The following is a 17,521-nucleotide window of genomic DNA, read 5'->3' on the forward strand; positions in this document are numbered from 1 at the left end:
GAACTACAACCCCCAGCATGGCCCGCGGAGGGAGCGGTACCCCTGGCCAGCGCGGGGGACGCGGACTGCATGCCGGGAATCGTAGTCTTCCCCCAGGGACCGCACCGCCCCTCATGAGGGCGCCGCCGGTCGGCCGGTCTCGCCGGAAGGGCTCCCTCTCCCAGAGGGCGCCGCGGCGCCCCGCGCGCGTGCGCAGTGCGGCGGCCAGCCAGCGCCGGGCAGGCAGGGAGGGAAGGAGGGTGGCGGGGAGGGAGCGGCGCTCGCGCGCCTCGGGCCCGAGAGGAGACAGCGCGGGGCCGGCGGGGCCGGCGGCAGGTATGGGGGGCGGTGGGGGCCCGTCACCGCGGGGCCAGTGGGGCGGGAGTGGCGGCGGCCGGGCGGCGCGCGGGGCCGGGTCCGCGGGGAGGAGGGAGCGGGTGTGGATGGGCTGAGGGGCGGCCCGGGCCGTGGCGGGGCGGTGGGGGAGGGGGGAAGGCCCGTGCCGGGGGTGCCGCGCGCCGCGGGAGCCCCCCCCGCCCCCGGCACGCGCGCGCGCAACAGGCGCGCGGGGGCCGCGCGCGGGGCGGGGCCGCCGCCGGCGCGGCGGGAACGGCGCGCGCGTGGGCCGGGATCGGGATCGGGACCGGGACTGCGCGGGGGCTGCGGGGAGAGACGGGACCCTCCTGCCCAGGGAGAACCCCCGCGCGGCCGGACGGGCTCCCGGGGCTTCTGCTGGTGGCGTGGCCGCGCGCCGGCTTTGGAAGTCTCCGGGATTGGCTGCGGGACGCGGACTGCTGCGGGACGGGGTGTGAGGAGAGGCAGAGCCTCAGCTGGACGAGAGGACATAGTCTTGAGCTGCGCCAGGGGATGTTTGGGTGGGACATTTGGGGGAATTTCTTCACTGAAAGGAGTGTTAAGCATTGGAATGGATTGCCCAGGAAGGTCGTGGAGTCGAGGTGTTTAAGGAAAGACTGCAAGTGCTACTCAGTGTCATGGTCTAGTTGACAGGGTGGTGTTCGGTCATAGGTTGGACTCGGTGATCTGAGAGGTCTTTTCCAACCTGATTGATTTTGTGGTTCTGTGGAAGGGAAGGGAAACTTTCTCCTGGATCTTCCAAGCTTTCCCTTCCCCCCCCCTTCCCCCCCCGCCAGTGATGTTAGGTGATCTTACTAAAGCTCTGCCTTCTCCCTGCAAACATCGCTTCGTATCCTCACATTATCTCACCCACAGCGTGATCTCTTTGACTCCCTGCATACGATGAAGGGATTTGCGCTCGGTGGCCGTTTCCAGTTGTCCTATTCTAGAGACCGTATCCGGCAGAAACTCGTCCCATTCATAGTCCCCAAGTCTGTGTTGCCCGTACCGCGGCACATGGAACGATGATTTTAAGCTTTGCCTCTTGAGGGCGTTTCATGAAAACTGAAACTCCGAGCTGAAAAGATACGTCATGAGCTGTGAAAATACTGGGCTGCTGTTTCTGCAGAATTCCCAAATGGTGCTGAATGGTTGTGTTTAATGGTCCCTTTATCCTTTATTCAAGCTGCTGTTCTTCTGGATTTTTTTGTTTGCTGTATATTTTCTGCTTTGACTGCTTGATGTTAATGAAAGACTCAATAAAGTTGGGATATGTCTATGAGCTCTCAGGAAATGGAATTTTAACTTTATCCCTAGAAACTAGTTATTTTAAAGCTACTTTCTATATACCTCTAACAATTAATAGCTAGAATAGAGTAGTTAATTAGTAGATTGTAAATAGAGTGTAAATTAATATATTGAATCAAGCTAATCTTTGAATTTGTCCTTGTTTTTTATTGTAACTTCACTGTTCTCCCTTCAGCATTACCACCTGCACTGACATGTGAACTGGCTCGTTCAAAACAGCGTTTAAAATTTCTGCTTGAGCTGTAGTTGCACCTTTTAGTTACCCTTTACAAATATCCTTAGGCACAGGGGAAATGAGTCGTAGCTCAAGGCATGGTAACTTGAGATGATGACATGGGAGGTAGAGGTTTTTCTCAGCGTGGGTTCCCTTGTTACAGTCTTTTAAACATATGTAATGATGCTTCACTCCTGAGAAGTGCTTCCCTTTCTGAGAAATGTGACTATTTTGTGGGCTTGGCTCCCTCATTGGCGCCCAACTTCTAAACAGTCTTGGTCACATCACATCTCTCATTTTAACACTGCACCAGGATGTTTGACTTTTGCTGTCAGAGTGCCATACGTTGATTTTTTCCAATGTTGCATTCTCTGTGTTGATGATTTCAGAGCTGGCTTGCTGACGTTTTATTTCAACTTCAGTGTTTCAATACGGTGATCCTTTCTTTCTTTTTTTTATTTCTTTCCCTTCTGTGTGAATAAGCTAAAGTGAACAGAGTGGTAGTTTGTTTTTTTTTTACTATCCTGTATCTGACAGGCTTGCTTTGATATCTTTCTGTTTGTCCCTCCGTAAGGTTGGGGAATTATTCTTCTAAAGTGTTTTACGGGTTCTCGAGGGGAGGAATGAGGGACTTCACTTTGCTTTTGTGTTCTTAAAGATAAAAGTTTACTTGTTAGGGCAACAGTAAACAACTTGCTAGGTTGGAAAATTTAACTTACTGGCAAGAGGTTAATGGGTGTAAAACAGTGCCTTCCTGAAAAACTGAAATCAAGTTTATGCAAAAAAAGCATGTGGCAGATTAAAAAAATGGTGATGTGATTTAGGGTTAGGGATTTTAATGTAGATTTGAAACATAAGCGATATAGAAGAACAGCAGCAAATAGCTAATTTATTGTATTTGCTTAAATACTTCTGAAGGCCAGAGGGAATAGTGAGTGAGCCTAGTAGGCCATGAGCAAGTCAAGAAAAATAAAAGCTATTAAAGGAATTACTCACTTGATGAAATACTCTGAGTGGCTGAAATATCTGAACAGGAGGTTCTGGAATGATGTAATGCACAAACAAGTTAGAAAGACCAGGCCACCTCTTTTTCAGAGAACATGAGTGGAAGCTGAACTGATAAGAAAATTATTCAGCTTCATACTGAGGGACTAAAGCATAATGAAAGTACTTGTTTAAATAATATAATAATAGTAATGAGAAAAATGCTGATGTAAATTGCAGAGCAAAGGGGCAGCATTGTAATAGCAAGTCAACTTTTTTTCCACTCGGAAGAAAAAAAAAATCTGGTCTGTTACAATTTTTGAAGTCTGTCAAGCAAGTAAGTGGATTAAACTGCCCGATGTTATTTCCAAGAATGAACATGGAGTTTTCAAGACACAAAATGCCAGCAATAGAATGCAAAGCCTGTAGAAATGTCAGTACTTTTAAGTTACATTGGAGAAGGTAGAGTGATTCTGGAAAACCAGCAAAGGTAAGTTTAAACTAAAAACTCAGTGGAAATCTCTGCTAAATATAAAATCTGTGGAACGGTAGGACTGGAAATTATATGATGCCACCTCATGAATATCTTGAACTGCATTAAACTTCATGCAGGCTTAATAATTCATTTTGAGGATAAAAAATAGAGGCAGTCTAAGACAGGTGACATTAAATTTCCTTTCCCCAGAATTGGTTTATAAAGGATGGTGGTAGTAGGCGGGTATGAAAGAGTGTTAGAAAGTGATGGTAGACTGGACATCATGGGGTCGCTTCTGTTGGTTCATTCATATAACAGAGGAGTAAATGGAGTTCAGTGACATAGAAGAAATTTTGAATTGGGATAATGTGAAGACTTTCTTGAAACATAATTACTGCTTAGGATCATGAGGAGGCAGAAGCTAAAAGCATTGGAACTGAAAGAAATACAACTATTCCTGGATTTGTATGGAGAGTAATAGACTGAGTTTGCAGAGTGTGACATAAGGCTTAAGACTTAGCTAGTCACCAGCTGCTGACAGCTTTCCTTATGATCCAGAGTAATTATTTTATCTTTTTCCATTTTTATTTGGTAGTTCAGACTGCTTGTCAGGCTCAGCAGGAGGATTCATGTGTTCTGCGAGAAGCTAACTGGTTTGATGCTTTATTTTAAGTAAAGTTGAGATTAAATGTAAGTGATATGTCAATTCTAGAACCATAAAAGAAATAATCTGTGACTAAACATCCTGAATGTATTTATCTCCAAACAACGCATTGCACGACTACCAAATTTAGTGCTATGGTTGTACTTGAAAGCAAATTCACCAGCTGAATTATGAAAATGTCATTTTGGCAAACAAGCCAGCTACTGGTGACACACAAGCTGCAATGTACCTATAAGTAAAGTCAGGTAATAATGTTGTGATTATTAGATTGTTGTGGGTTTTGTCTGAAGTAGGGCAAGATTGCCTCTTCAAAGATACAAGGATTCCTTGTAGAGCTTCTACATGATCCCTTCTTCAACTGGCCTATGTGTTCCTGTTCTACCTTTTTTTTTTTTGTATTGAGAAGTGCTCAGAAAGGAGAAAGAGGTGTCTCTCTGTGCTGCGTGTTGGATTCAAGAGCTTTTGGTAGGAGGGGTACTAGGGAGGAAAAATGAGCATAACCAAGCTTTAAAGTGCCTATGGGTTTTTTCTTGATGTGGCTGATGCATCATTGTTATACGACTCTTTTGGTTGCTGATGTCCAAAGTTAGTATGAAATCAGTAGAATTTTGACTTACCGTTATTTTGTGGGTTTGCACACGCCTTGCATAGTGCTGAGTCACAGCAAATAATACAGTTGTTGCAGGCAAATTTGTCATCACGGGAAGGATAAGGTGGCTTTGGTTTCTGTACCTTCTGATATTCCCAACCCCACAAAAAAGTTGTGTGAAACTACGAAGTCAATTAATAATTTAGTTTATTTTTACCCCAGTTTGTTTTAAAGTGTTAGGGATTTCTTTTTTTCATGATGTGAAATGCTGAAAGGTGCACTCTTGTTCTCTTGTAAAGAATGTTCAGGGTGTTAGCAATTTTAGGGTGATCTTTTTTCTGACAGATGATGACTGTCAAATGTTGTTTCTAAAACAGTCTCTTTTTCAGATATGACCTTACAGAAAATACATTGTTGGCCAGCCCATTCTGTAAGTGCAGGGAGGATATGCTGTAATCTTAATCAAAATACAAATGTATCTCTGCTTTAAAAGAAAAACAGATTACATTACACAGGAATAATCGCTTCTGTTGTTTCATGTAGATGGGCACATTAACGTGAGGTTATTTTTTTAATGTTAGTATAATCCTTTGCAGCTGAAAAGTTTAATTCCCCATCACTAGCTGCTTTGTTTTATGACTTGTGGGAACTTTTTGGTCACAGGTTGATTGTGGACTGTAGAAAATAGAAACCTCATAGAAATGAGGGGTTTTTTTCATTTAAACAGATTTATTGTGCTGCAGTGTCTTTGAATACAGTAAAGGAGTTTTGCATTTTCAACTCAAATCAGAAGGTCTCAGGTAACAAATTTGAAGAAGTTTTCATTTTAAGTTGACCTGGCTTTGACAGTCAGGTTTTATTGCCCTCTTGCTCAAGTTAAAAGCTTTCTGGAACTTGGAAAGCTGTATCTGCTGCCTTGTTAAGTCAAAGTGGACCTTTAAAAAATGGGACTCAAACATGTTGGAAATGTCTTTATGATAGAAAATGTATAGTGAAGTGCTGGATATACTGTCTATAATCTTTTATTGGGGGGGGGTGTCCTCTTCTTCCACCAATGTATTACTGCTTAATGTCGTCATCAGTGTTTCTTCAAAAAAGAAAGAAAAAGTGCATCATCCTCAAGCTTTTAAAAATTGTCTGTTTATGTGGCTGTCAGTGTGCTTAGGTAGTAGTACAGGCTGATGTGTCAGATCAGTTTCTGAGACAGCACCAAGTGTCAGGTAATTCTATTTCTGTTAGTGGTTGTTTTTTGCTGCAACCAGAAATATGCTTCCTTGTTTTTTTGTTTTGACTGTGGGGTTTTTTTAGTGTAAAGAAGACCAGGGGCCTGGCAAGCTGGTATTGGCCTGATTTTAAGCACATGTCTTAATAAATACCTATTTTTGTAAGCACAGAAAATTTTTCTGAATGTTACCTGGGAGTATAATTGTTTTACCCTTCAAGATTGGTAATTCTGCAGAAATACCTTTGATATGGTGTCTTATTTTAACCACGTTTTCATCTTGTCAAGATGAGGTGTCAAAATGAGACATCCCTGCAGACTTGACATCAGGTGGCCTTGACATCATTCAGGCAACACAGTCTATTTTTTCTCAATTTTTTTTTTGTTTGCTTTTGAACAACAGTCAATGTTGAGGTTTGTAATTGGTCTGTAGTATCACATTCCATATTGTGCAGTGTTGTTTCTTTTCAGACCTTGTATGAATTGTTTTAAGGTTATTCTCATTATTAAGCAGGTACCAGTCCAACTTGCCAAGCGGCCTAAAGCTAAATTAGCTGTAGATTAGGTGGGTTAGTACTTGTTTGCTCTTTGACAGGTTTATAAAAGTGCTAGAACAGAAGCAGTTGTGAATTAAGGCCTACTGTTGGGCAGGGAAAAACACTAGGAGGACTAGGAAGCCTGCATTTGACAAATATGGAGATGGGCAGCAGTTCCATGAAGAAGTCCCCTTCTTGTTTCCAGTTTTTGACAGAAAGTCCCTTCAAGTCTAAACCCTGTTTCAAGGCTATATGTTCTATCCATGTTTTGCTACAACTCTTGGGTTAAAGGAGTTGAAGCTCTTTTAATCCTGTGGCCTTTTGTGTAGCAGAAGGTGGTGGTTTCATTTCTTCTCCATCATTCTCCTGTGATGGTTGCCCTAGGAGTGTGGGTCCCTGCTGTTCTGCTGCTGCAGCTTCCATAAACCACAGAAAATGAAATTCACACAATTTTGTTTCCTTCTAAGTGCTAGGATTTGATATATCATCAGCAAAACTTACTTTACAAGTCTTTACAAATACTGTAACTGTTAATTTTATGGTACCTTTAAGACGTTTCCCCATCCCATTTTACAGCTAGAGAAGGTTAAGCATAGGTTTGAGAAATGGCTGTGCTTGAACAGTAGCTTTTTGCAGATGAGATGATTAAATATCCTTTCCTCTAGATGTCCTGAGCTTTACAGGAGTCTGAAGCCATTTGAAATTAGAAAGTAATACCTGTCCCTCAGGTCATATGGGTGTTTCTCCTGATGGGCATTCCAACAGACCCTTGTAATCCAGTATGTTTTGGTCAAATAATTTTGGAAAAGAAGCAGATACATCCTCACCAAAATGTTAATCTGGCCGAGCTGGTTTTTCAAACAACAGGAGGTGACAGTGAAGAGTGAAGTCAGTCTGCTGTTTTTCTTTTAATTTCTTTTTTCCCCTCAGATAGCACTGTCAACAGTATGGAGACTTGGTGGATGTGTACATAGGATTTTGCTCTGGAAGTTTTTCCTGGGAAATAGCATGAATCCCAGATGATATTTTTTGTCATTCTATGCCCTGTATTATTCATGGTTCTATTACGAAGACCTTTCATTGTCTGTCACCTCCAAGAAATCTAACTGTTTACTTCCACAAGATTTAAGTAGTTCTGTTAGCATTCTGATCTGTTGCCTTTGAATTGCTAAAAAGCAAATTAGAAGGACTTTCTAAAATCTGTGCTTCGTGGGGAAAAAAAACTAAACACATTTGTGGCCAAAATGTTGAATTTGTAGAGAGTGTGTTGACGAGAGCAAAGAATGATCAAGTGCTACTTTCAAGTTAGTTTCTTTAAATTGGATAGGTTTTCTAGTCTCACACTACAGAGTGTCAGAGGGTGATGCATCCTGTAATCACACCTCAGTGAATTGCTCAAACATCTGTCCAGGCTGTGCTGTAGGTATTTGGCATTATGTCAAGAAGCATGATTGTGATGTAACTTCTCTAGGAAGTGTAGAGTCCCATGGCAGAGCCCATGCACAAGCTAAAATCTCCTTGGAAGTAAAGGTGTTTGTACATTGATTACCTTGCGTGATTCCAGCTTCTCTCACTGCTTGGAGTTCCGTCCTGACAGTGCCATTTCCAGCATGGCTTGTCCTTTCAGGGTTGTTTCCCTCTCTCTGTGGCAGGAATCAAAAGGAGAGACAGCAGTTTGACAGCACACCAAAGCTCACAAGTCTGCCTCCAGTGAGTCCTTTCCTTTTGTCAACTGCTGTGTTAGTTAGGAAATGTACACTGATATTATGGAAGATCGTGGATGTTTAGATACTTTTTTTTCCACACTGTTTCTCTTCAGCCTCCTTCTCTGCCTTAAGTTTCAAGTCTTCTGCTTCCATTATACTCCTCTTAGAAGGTAGAATGTCTTATATAGGTTTGCTATTCCCACTCCTACTTCCAAAGAAGGAAAGTTTGTCTCCAGCAGTCTTTAATATCAGCAGTGTATTTCATAATCTTGGTTTCAGCTCTATATACATGGTGTATATGTATACTCTTACATATAAAAATGGATGTAGGTCTTGATTTGTAAGGGCTTTATTTTTACATCTCGGTACCTCTGACGTGTGGAATATCCAAGAGTATTAGTCACATGGCATTCCTTCTGGCAAAGCTCTTAAGTCTAGTGACAGTGATATCTGATTTAAGAAGGCAGGGAGTTCATTTTTGTTCCTATATAGATGATTGCTTGGGACAAGGTAGGTCATGGCAGTAAGTGACTCTGTATTTCCCAGTGCTTCTGAATTTCTTTTACTTGATGAGCAAGGAGAAATGCAGTATTTTTTATTTCCCCTAGAAGTGTGTGCTTGGAACACATTGACATTTGGTAGGGTTCCTGTCTTAATCAGCAAAAAAATTGGAATCATATTTTCCTTAGAGAAATGCAAACATTGAGGAATAGACAGTTTAATTTACTAATTTTTTTTTTAATGGTAGCCAAACTGAGGAGGAGAAAGTGTCATATGGAGTTTGAGTGGTATTGCACAAAAGCCTGAAAATACACCATGAAAGTTCCTTTCCAGGTCTCCAGAGGTTTTTATCTGTAGCCAGGAGTGTAAAAAATGTGGACAATACTGTGCTATCTTTAGGAAAGAAAAGAAGTGTAGAACATTTCCATGACAACCACCACAGATTCTCACCAGAAGTAGCATTAATTTTGACAATGCAGAGAAAATCCAGGGTTTGCTATTTGCTACATGGGTGAACTTAGTGACCGCTGAAAGATTTTCAGCTAAGTCACAACAAAGCTGCTGAAGGCCAATTTGAAGTTGGTTTGCTTCTCTTGCTTAGTGTGGGGGAAAGGCTGCATCCTGAAAAATAGAGGAGGAGATTTATAGCAAACAATCCTTGGATGACTGTAACAACTAACATAGAATTGTTGTATTTTCAGTCCTGAAAAGCCATTGTGTGCTCACACACTTGAGTAGGTCTGAAGATGTTAGCAGCATGTGTGGGCTAGATGGAATCCCTGATGGAGTCATTGAATTTTTCATCAGTAGTCAGGAAACCAGTAAAAGAATGGTGAAGAAATAATTGATTTTAAGATCTATTCAGGACATAAAAGCTACTTTTAGAAAATAACTATGGATTTAATAGTTATACAGGTTAGATTGGCAGGTATGTAAAATGGATTTGTGGCTATGTGCTGGGATTTTGCTTATTTACTGCCAGTGAGGGCCTGCTATAAAATAAATTATTGAACTGATTGCTAGTTGAATTGGTAACTTCTCAGTGGTGGAGGGAGTTTAATTTTTTCACCTTTAATAAAAGAAACTCTTCCAAGTCATTTGGTGGCAGGCATTTGTACTCCCAGGTAAAGTACAATATACTATTTTGAAAGGATTTTAAGTGTAGAGTTTACTCAGAAGATAGAGGAAGGGGTTGGTCAGCAAAATGAGCTGTCTTGAAAGTCAGAAATGAACATAGCCAAAAGTTGTGGCTAGAGCTTTTAAAGGGTGTAAGAAGTAGAAGATAATTCTTGTGAAACTGTTGGCTAGAGGGGTTGAGGTAAAATCAGAGAGTAAATCCCGTGTCTGTGTTTTCAATAAATGAAACAATGACATGAGGTACAGCAGGAGTGAGCTAATAGAATTCTGAAAGGAAAATGGAAATTATTACCTTAAAGTCAGAAGCAAAATTAATCAAAAGAAAATTTATATGCAAGTTGGGAGACGAGGGGAAACTAGTTACAAAAATACAGTAAGGAAGAATACACTGAAGAAACTTATTTATGATGAAGTTGGTACTGTCATTGAAATTTTGAAACAGTAGAACATTATATGGAGAGGCTACATAATAGAAATTAGATGAATTTCAGTATTAAGGGATGAAGATGTTCCCTGTCAAGGATTTATTGAGATTAAGAACTTGTAGGGGTTGAAAGTGAAGGTGTGAGAGGACCACAGGAATTTATCAAAGTCCTGAAATCCCAAATAAAGGCAAATACAGTCTTGTGAGTTTGAGAAGACAGGTTTCAGGCAAAAGTGGAGAATTATTAATAACGTTATGGAGGGCCTGAGATCTTGTTTGGACTGTGGCATGTGCCCCTGTTTGTTCATGTTCAGGGAAAGAATGACTGGAGTGTCTGCAAAGCCGTTTTTGTTTGGCATGTCCTTTTAGCTCATGGTTGTCCATCTGGTGTTTCAGTTCATCTTGCTAATTCTAAAATACACCACATGTTTTATTCAAAATATTTTAGGAACAAAAGAAATTCTGAGTACTTGTTAGCCTGAACTTCTTTTTACAGTTAAAATTCGGGGCTTCTTCAGATAGTATGTAAGTTTAATATACAGGTAGTAGTCACTTGAACTAAAAATGGGAAGAAAATGTAGTTGCCAAGCATACTATAAGAAACACAAACACTTAAAGCACAAATGTGTAAACACAGGAAGAGAAGGGAGTCTCAAAGATGTTAAGAATGATGTAGGGAACTTCTGTCATTCTGAGATTTATCTTTTTGTAGTACCTTTATTAAAAAAAAAAAAAGTAATTTCCAGAACTGCCTTTTCAGCAAAATTAGGCTGCTGAATTACCTACCTGTATGCTCAGGTTTTTATGTTGCATTTGGTGCAAATTGTGACTGACTGATAATCAATATAGTAGTTTGTGTTCCTGAACAGTTTTTTAAATTTCAGTTGTCAGAATACAATGACTCTTGAAGTGATGCCCAAAATGTTTTCTGTTAAAGTAAGTTCTGATCGTCAGAATTCTTCAAATTGATTGTCAGATAGCAACAACTTAAAAAGAGGCTCTAACAAGAAGCACATTTGAGAATCCTCTTTATTTTTTGTTCTCTTAAAATTCTTTGTGCTAACTGAAAGAAGAGGAGGTTAGAGCAGACTTGATTTGATGTATTTTTAATAGGAAGCCTTAGCTGTTGAGAGTCTGTATACATTCATATTGCTCCATTTTAAAGTAAAAAGTGCACAGGAGATCATTTATCATCTGGTGATGCTGGGCTTATGGAATTTGAGATAGGTATTTTATATAATGCGTTAGGGCTTTTGAAAGAGAGCTTTAAAGCCTTGTAGAGTAACTTTATGTATAGTGTAGCTCCCTAAATTTCGTGTTACAGATAGTTACAATGTATTGAAGGTCGTGCGTCTCTATGAAGATGCATGGAAATCCTGACATGCTGAGAATTTGATTCCCAACCCCTTTTGGATTTAAGGGGGTGATGTAAGGAGAGGAGTAGCAGCAGAATGGAGCACTAAGAGTAGAGACTTGATCCACAGCCCATTGATTTCGGGGGGATGTGCTCCTTCCACACAGTATTATACCTACTGTTTTATGCTAAGTAACTCCAAAGTGTGGTGGTGTACATGTGAAAATTTTCATGGGTGGTTAAAAATGCTGATCCACTGAGTTACATAAGACAGATGGTACTTGGAAAGCACGGACTGAAAAAAGGCCCCTCTACCTAAACAGTGACAGGATTAGAGACTGGGGGTGGGGAGGAGGGGAACAATAGCACTGCTTTCTTTGCAGAACAGAGCATTTTCAATGGTTAAACCATCCTCATCTAAAATTTTTCTTTTCATTTCCATCTCGTTGTAGGCCTTGTCTGGATAGAAAGAACACAGGGTTTCTTCAACAGGGTTTTGTTAAATTTACTTCAAGTGTGTATTTGAAGTTCAAAAAAAAGCCCCTCTACCGACTCGCAAAGTAAATCAAGCTAAAAAGCACCTAAGACACCTTTACTTCTGGGTGAAGACAGGGGTATGTAAGTGGTTTGGCTAATTCTCTGTGTGGAGAAATGCTAAAAATCAGTTGTGCAGTTTTCTTTTTAGCCCAGGCTATATACTTTGCCTTAGAGACCTCAATTCTTTCTTAATAAAATATTTCACTTACTCTCTGCAGCCTCAGAGAATAAAATATAAGTTTGTTCGACTGATGTGAAGAACTGGCACACCAAAGTGACAATTCTGTGAAGTTTTCCTTTACACCTTCTAAATTTTTGGAAGTTAGGTGATGGGATATAGGGAGGCAGTGGCTGGAAATTCATGGCTACAGATTTTAAGGAGTGGAGACAGAATATGAAATGATGTGTTGAAGAGTAATTTTTTCTGTCTTCTCTTTTTATTTGTATTGTGAAGGAATCATGACGACCTCAGGAAAAGAGAATTTCCGACTGAAGAGCTACAAGAACAAATCTCTGAACCCTGATGAGATGCGTCGCAGGCGGGAGGAAGAGGGTCTTCAGCTGCGGAAGCAAAAGAGAGAAGAGCAGGTAATGCATGGGAGTTATGGTAACTGGGACCAGTCCTGAAACAGTCTTGTCTTGCATTGTCTTTGGCTTTTGCTTCTCCCAAGCCCTTCCTTAGCTGTTCCTGCCCTCAAAGTTCATAGGTAGTCAGTCTGAAATCAGAATCGCTTGCAGACTTCACTGCCTCTTCTGCAGGCTCCACGAGACTCAGAGTGACTGCTCCTCATTCACTCAAGTGCAACATTGGCCAGAGCAGCCTAAAGATTTCACAGAACTGACTGACCTTGCACTGAAGGTGATTGAGGAACTCCTATTTTGTTCTTTGTTTATTTATTTTCCTCTGAGTCGTGGTGGCTCTAATCTGTTCAAAGAGTGGTAAACTGAGGTGAAATGGAAGGAAACATTACAGCTAGAGTAGAAGGATGAAAAGATACGACCAAGTCCTTAGAAGCTGCAGTAATGGTTTTCTTGAGGGAAGAAATAATTTGTTGACCTGGTTCTTCTCAGGTTGTTGTCTTGAAGTTTCAATTAATTTTTTTGTTTGGTGGGGTTTCTTGGGGTTTTTTTGTGGTTTTTTTTAGCTGAACAACATCACAAAAACAACCTCAGGCCTCTGAATTTTCTTATAACTTGACAATGTATAAATTTTGGTTTAAGATTATATTTTTGGACATTCGTTGAGCTTAAGTGGGTACATCATACAGTAGTTTAGTAGGAAAAGCATTCCATAGGAATGCCTATCACTGACCTGGAGTTCTGTACACTTAGCAGTTTTACATACAGTTTCCTCCCTGTCTTCTCTGGAGAAAAGACTAGCGATAGGTCTGTGTTAGGGCTCTGCTTTGCCTGTCTGCAGTGGTGCAAATCTGACATGGCTTAATGCTGGAGTCTTCCTTCCTGTGCTCAACAGCACCCTCAGAGCCATCTTCTTACGGCTAATGTTTCTTCCAATGAGACAGCTGGATTAAGGAGAGAAGCTGTAGCCTCTCCAGCTCTCCTCATGACATCTCTTAACTGGGGACCTTCTCTAAGTCATAGCAATCAAATTCTGCTTATCCCAGTGTGCAGGTGTTCTATGAAGATCTGTAGTACAGACCAATTTATCAGGTCTTTGAGCCCCAGAACTTCTACAAGAAAGCAATTGTCTGGAAGCTGGAGATGCTTGTAGGTAGAGGTGGATGGTGAAGAAGAGAAGGGAACATCAGTGAAAGTTTTTCAGAAATGTTAGGAACCAGTCTTTTAGCGTTGGTTTTTTCATTTACTCCATGGCTAAACTTTCTCCATGTACTGTCAGGTGAAGTCCTGTAGCCAGCATATAAACTTCTTTCATGTAATAGCATGTGTAATTTTTATTGCAGCCTAACATGATGTGCTGTGTATGTATTGGTTGTATAATATATATGAAACACTTTTTCTCTTTAGTTGTTTAAACGCCGAAATGTTGCAACGGCTGAGGAAGAAGCGGAGGAGGAAGTAATGTCAGATGGTGGCTTCCACGAGGCTCAGATGAACAACATGGAGATGACTTCTGTAAGTGATGAGAAAGGAATACAGTCGTTTTTTGTTGAAACTGGGCAGGTCTGCTGTGCAGTGACTTGAGGGGAATGGAATTCCAGAAGAATGTGAAAAATGCAGCTTATGGACAGCTCTGAAACATCTGTCTCAGTGAACTACCCTGAAACAGATTACATGAGAGAAAAATGTTATGGATGGGGTGAGTGGTTGTTTAGAGGTTGTGTGCTCCAGAAAATTAAATAAAACATCCTTGTCCTGGCAGGCTGATTACTGCCTGGTTCTGATGTTCACCATTATGGGTGATTTTATCAACTGTTGCCCAAAGTTCTTGGTTTCTTTTTAATCTGAAATTTATAATACTTGAAACATGAACATGCAAATCAGGCAGTGTGTTATTGCAGTTTACAAAGTATAAAACAGGATCAATGGAAATCTTTCTTAACAGACATTCAAGTGGCACCACTTTTAGCCAGAGTATTGGAAATACAGCTGGATATAGCTTATCTGTCTGCACAAGGCTGTAAACTCCTTTACAAGCTAGAAAAAAACCCTCTCTCCTTGTTTCTTTACCGCTGTTCTCTTTCTGAAAAGACAAATGGTAAGGTTTTCAGGCTATAACAGAGGTTTGAGGAAAGTACAGTCCTCACTTAAAAGATTGACCACTGATCTTCACACTGTCTATACTGAGACTACACAAGTGGTATTTTCATAGAAATCAGGCTGAGGTTTGTATTCTGTTGGTGGTTATATGGGCCTTGAAAATTACCGAGAAACAGAGAAGTGCTTAGAAACAATGTGGAAGTTCATTAATAGAATATATAGTTTTACTCCTCAAGAGTTTGTCTTAAAATATCAGACAAATCCTAAATACCAATAATTGTTTGTGTGGAAGCTTATGTAGATAGTTAGGAAAGGATTCTGCTTAACTGAGATATTGTCATTATACAGTTTGCATTGTTAAATATCATTAGTTTCAGGCCATTAATAGTTGGAGCAGTTAGCTGTTACAGACAAAGCTTAAGTATTTTCAGCACTGTCATCTATCTCCCTGTCTAAAGATTGGGATCAGATTTAGATTAGAAGTGGAAAAAAAAAATCTAACTTTTCTTATGCTTCTTTAAATACATGTGTGGTAAACAGAATGTCAGATCTTACCTTGCATAAGAAAGGTTGCTGATTTAATTAGCCATATTGTTGGAAACCATTAGTATTATGGAAAATTTAATACTCTTACTTGATGATGATGACAAGCATTAGGTTTGGCAACTCTTCTGGAAATGACAGGTCCTGTACTTTTTGGTGTAACAGAATAAGTCAAAATTTACATGTTAGAAAAATCTAAACAATAACACAGTCAAAGTGGTGTTCTTGCATAAGAGTAATTGCAATTCCATTTTAAACTACCTTCTGTTGAACCTGACAATTTTACATTTATTTTAAAGGAGGGGAGAGAATACCAGTAAACGATTCTGGAGAGTAATTTTTTACCATATCTTGAGTAAAATTTGAATTTTGGCTTCCAGTAAAGAAATGTTGCTCTTGAAATTATGCTGCTTGCGTAGATGTACCTTCGTTGTCTATAATGGTCTTACCTAGGTTTTTACCCAATAAGAGATTAACTCGATACTGGTTTAACATATGTAATAACCTGTTTACCACTAATCCCAGATTTTTTTTCCCCCCGTTTTGCTCTCTTATCACTGTCATTCTGTTTCTGCATGTGAACCCTAGAGTGCAGTCATCACGTCTGATATGATTGAGATGATTTTCTCCAATAGTCCAGAACAGCAGCTTTCAGCCACCCAGAAGTTCCGAAAGCTCCTTTCTAAAGGTAAGGAAATTATGTGGAGAAAAATGTAGAAACCTCCCTGGTACATGTTTTTACTTTGACAACAATAAGGATTGAATTTCACACTGAAATTTCTGGGTCAAGCTCTGCTTTGCAAACTATCAGCTAGATATAGTCACTTTTTGTCTTGAAATCTGTTTTAAGTGTTGCAGATGTGATATCTCCTCTTGAATGCAAGTTTAAATGTTGTAGGCAGTGTCTCTGTGGCTCAAATATGCTGATATACTGAGGTTTCTCTGCACATGAACTGCTGCTGTGAAGTTGATCTGCCTAAATTACTGAGTGCATTAGCGTTTTGAATCATGTTACCTCGTTACCTTAAAATTCAGACTGAAGTTTTCTTATGTTGACAGATAGGAATCTGATACCTTTTAGTAAAGTATTGTAGAAAAAGAACAAACTCTCAAAAAAGAGCCGTCAGTATTTAGTGGATATTATTATGATGCAGTAATTTGAGAACTTCCCTACAAAGAAATCTAACTTTACTTTTTATTTTAAACAGAACCAAATCCCCCAATAGATGAAGTCATAAGCACACAAGGAGTGGTGGCCAGGTTTGTGGAGTTCCTCAAACGAAAAGAAAACTGTACATTACAGGTATATAAATATATTTGTCTTCCTAGATTAGGAAGGCATTTGGTGATGCAAATTAGAAGAAAAAAAAAATCAGTGATTTGTTTAGCTCTACTACCCTTCTTTCTTCACTGTATTAAAAATCCTGTTTTATCTTCAGAGTTTCTGGCAAGACCTCTGGGGACAGGATGGGAGAGAGAGAGGTCTGAGATGCATTGTGTGATGGATAGGATGGGATCTGTGCACTTCAGCAAAAACAGAGCTCGAAATTTGGAACTCAACAGTTAAAAAACTTTGGAGCTTTTAATGTTCGTCTTTTTTTTTTTTTTACTAATTGACAGTTTTAAATCTTTAGAATTATGACTTAAATTTTTGATTAATTTAAAAAACAGTTTAGAATTAGAATTACAATCTGTAATTATAAACATATAAACTTTGAAACTTAGTATGGTTTGAAAAACTGAATTGCATCTGCTACAATGGTGGTTAATTTTTCTTGGACCTTTGTCTCATTTTCAGCTGTCCTTTTTCCTGACCAGAGTTGTTCTGGGCTAGTAGAAAGTGAAGAAAAACAAATCATCTAGTAAAACATGTTAATTTAACATGTAACCATTAAATACAACATATATGCTAGAATCAGTGTTGTTTCAAAATCCCTAGGGCAACAGGTTTGTTAATGCCACGCGAAGTCCAAATTTTGCGGATGGAGATATACAGAAAATTGATAGCTTTCTTACACATTAGAGAAATTTTTTATAGGTATTACTTTTCAGATTGATATCCACAGAATTCCAGAGGGCTGGAATTCTCCTTTGAGGAGTTTGTGGACAGTAACTAAGAGTATGTGTCAGATTTAAGCTGGTTAGTTTGCAATTCAGTGGAGAATTTGTAAGCTGTCTGATGTAAAAAAAATGGAATGATTTTTATCAGTTGTAGGGGTTTAACGTAGAACCTAAGACAGGCAAATAAATGGAAGCAATTCTTGTGGCCTTATTTGTGTAACCTGTATTGATTTTTACATGGAAATAGGAAAAAT

The 17,521-nt window shown here is 39.9% G+C and overlaps 1 protein-coding gene across 4 annotated transcripts in view; it reads left to right on the plus strand.

Moving 5' to 3' along the window:
• Nucleotides 1-209: 209 nt before the first annotated feature.
• The window catches only part of KPNA1 (karyopherin subunit alpha 1), a 51,348-nt gene continuing 34,036 nt past the window's right edge, over nucleotides 210-17,521 (plus strand). The window contains exons 1-6 of one of the 4 annotated variants that reach the window (XM_032679438.1): nucleotides 279-315; nucleotides 7,978-8,035; nucleotides 12,439-12,572; nucleotides 13,971-14,078; nucleotides 15,795-15,894; nucleotides 16,415-16,509. In XM_032679438.1, coding sequence (XP_032535329.1) covers nucleotides 12,444-12,572; nucleotides 13,971-14,078; nucleotides 15,795-15,894; nucleotides 16,415-16,509 — 432 coding nt within the window. In that variant the 5' untranslated portion in view covers nucleotides 279-315; nucleotides 7,978-8,035; nucleotides 12,439-12,443. Of the gene's footprint in view, nucleotides 316-5,350; nucleotides 5,368-7,977; nucleotides 8,036-11,923; nucleotides 12,062-12,438; nucleotides 12,573-13,970; nucleotides 14,079-15,794; nucleotides 15,895-16,414; nucleotides 16,510-17,521 lie in introns of those variants that run through there. The other 3 variants (XM_032679437.1, XM_032679440.1, XM_032679439.1) reach the window with 3 other exon arrangements.

The sequence above is a fragment of the Chiroxiphia lanceolata genome, chromosome 2 (genome assembly GCF_009829145.1).
Source record: "Chiroxiphia lanceolata isolate bChiLan1 chromosome 2, bChiLan1.pri, whole genome shotgun sequence".
Lineage (NCBI taxonomy): Eukaryota > Metazoa > Chordata > Aves > Passeriformes > Pipridae > Chiroxiphia > Chiroxiphia lanceolata.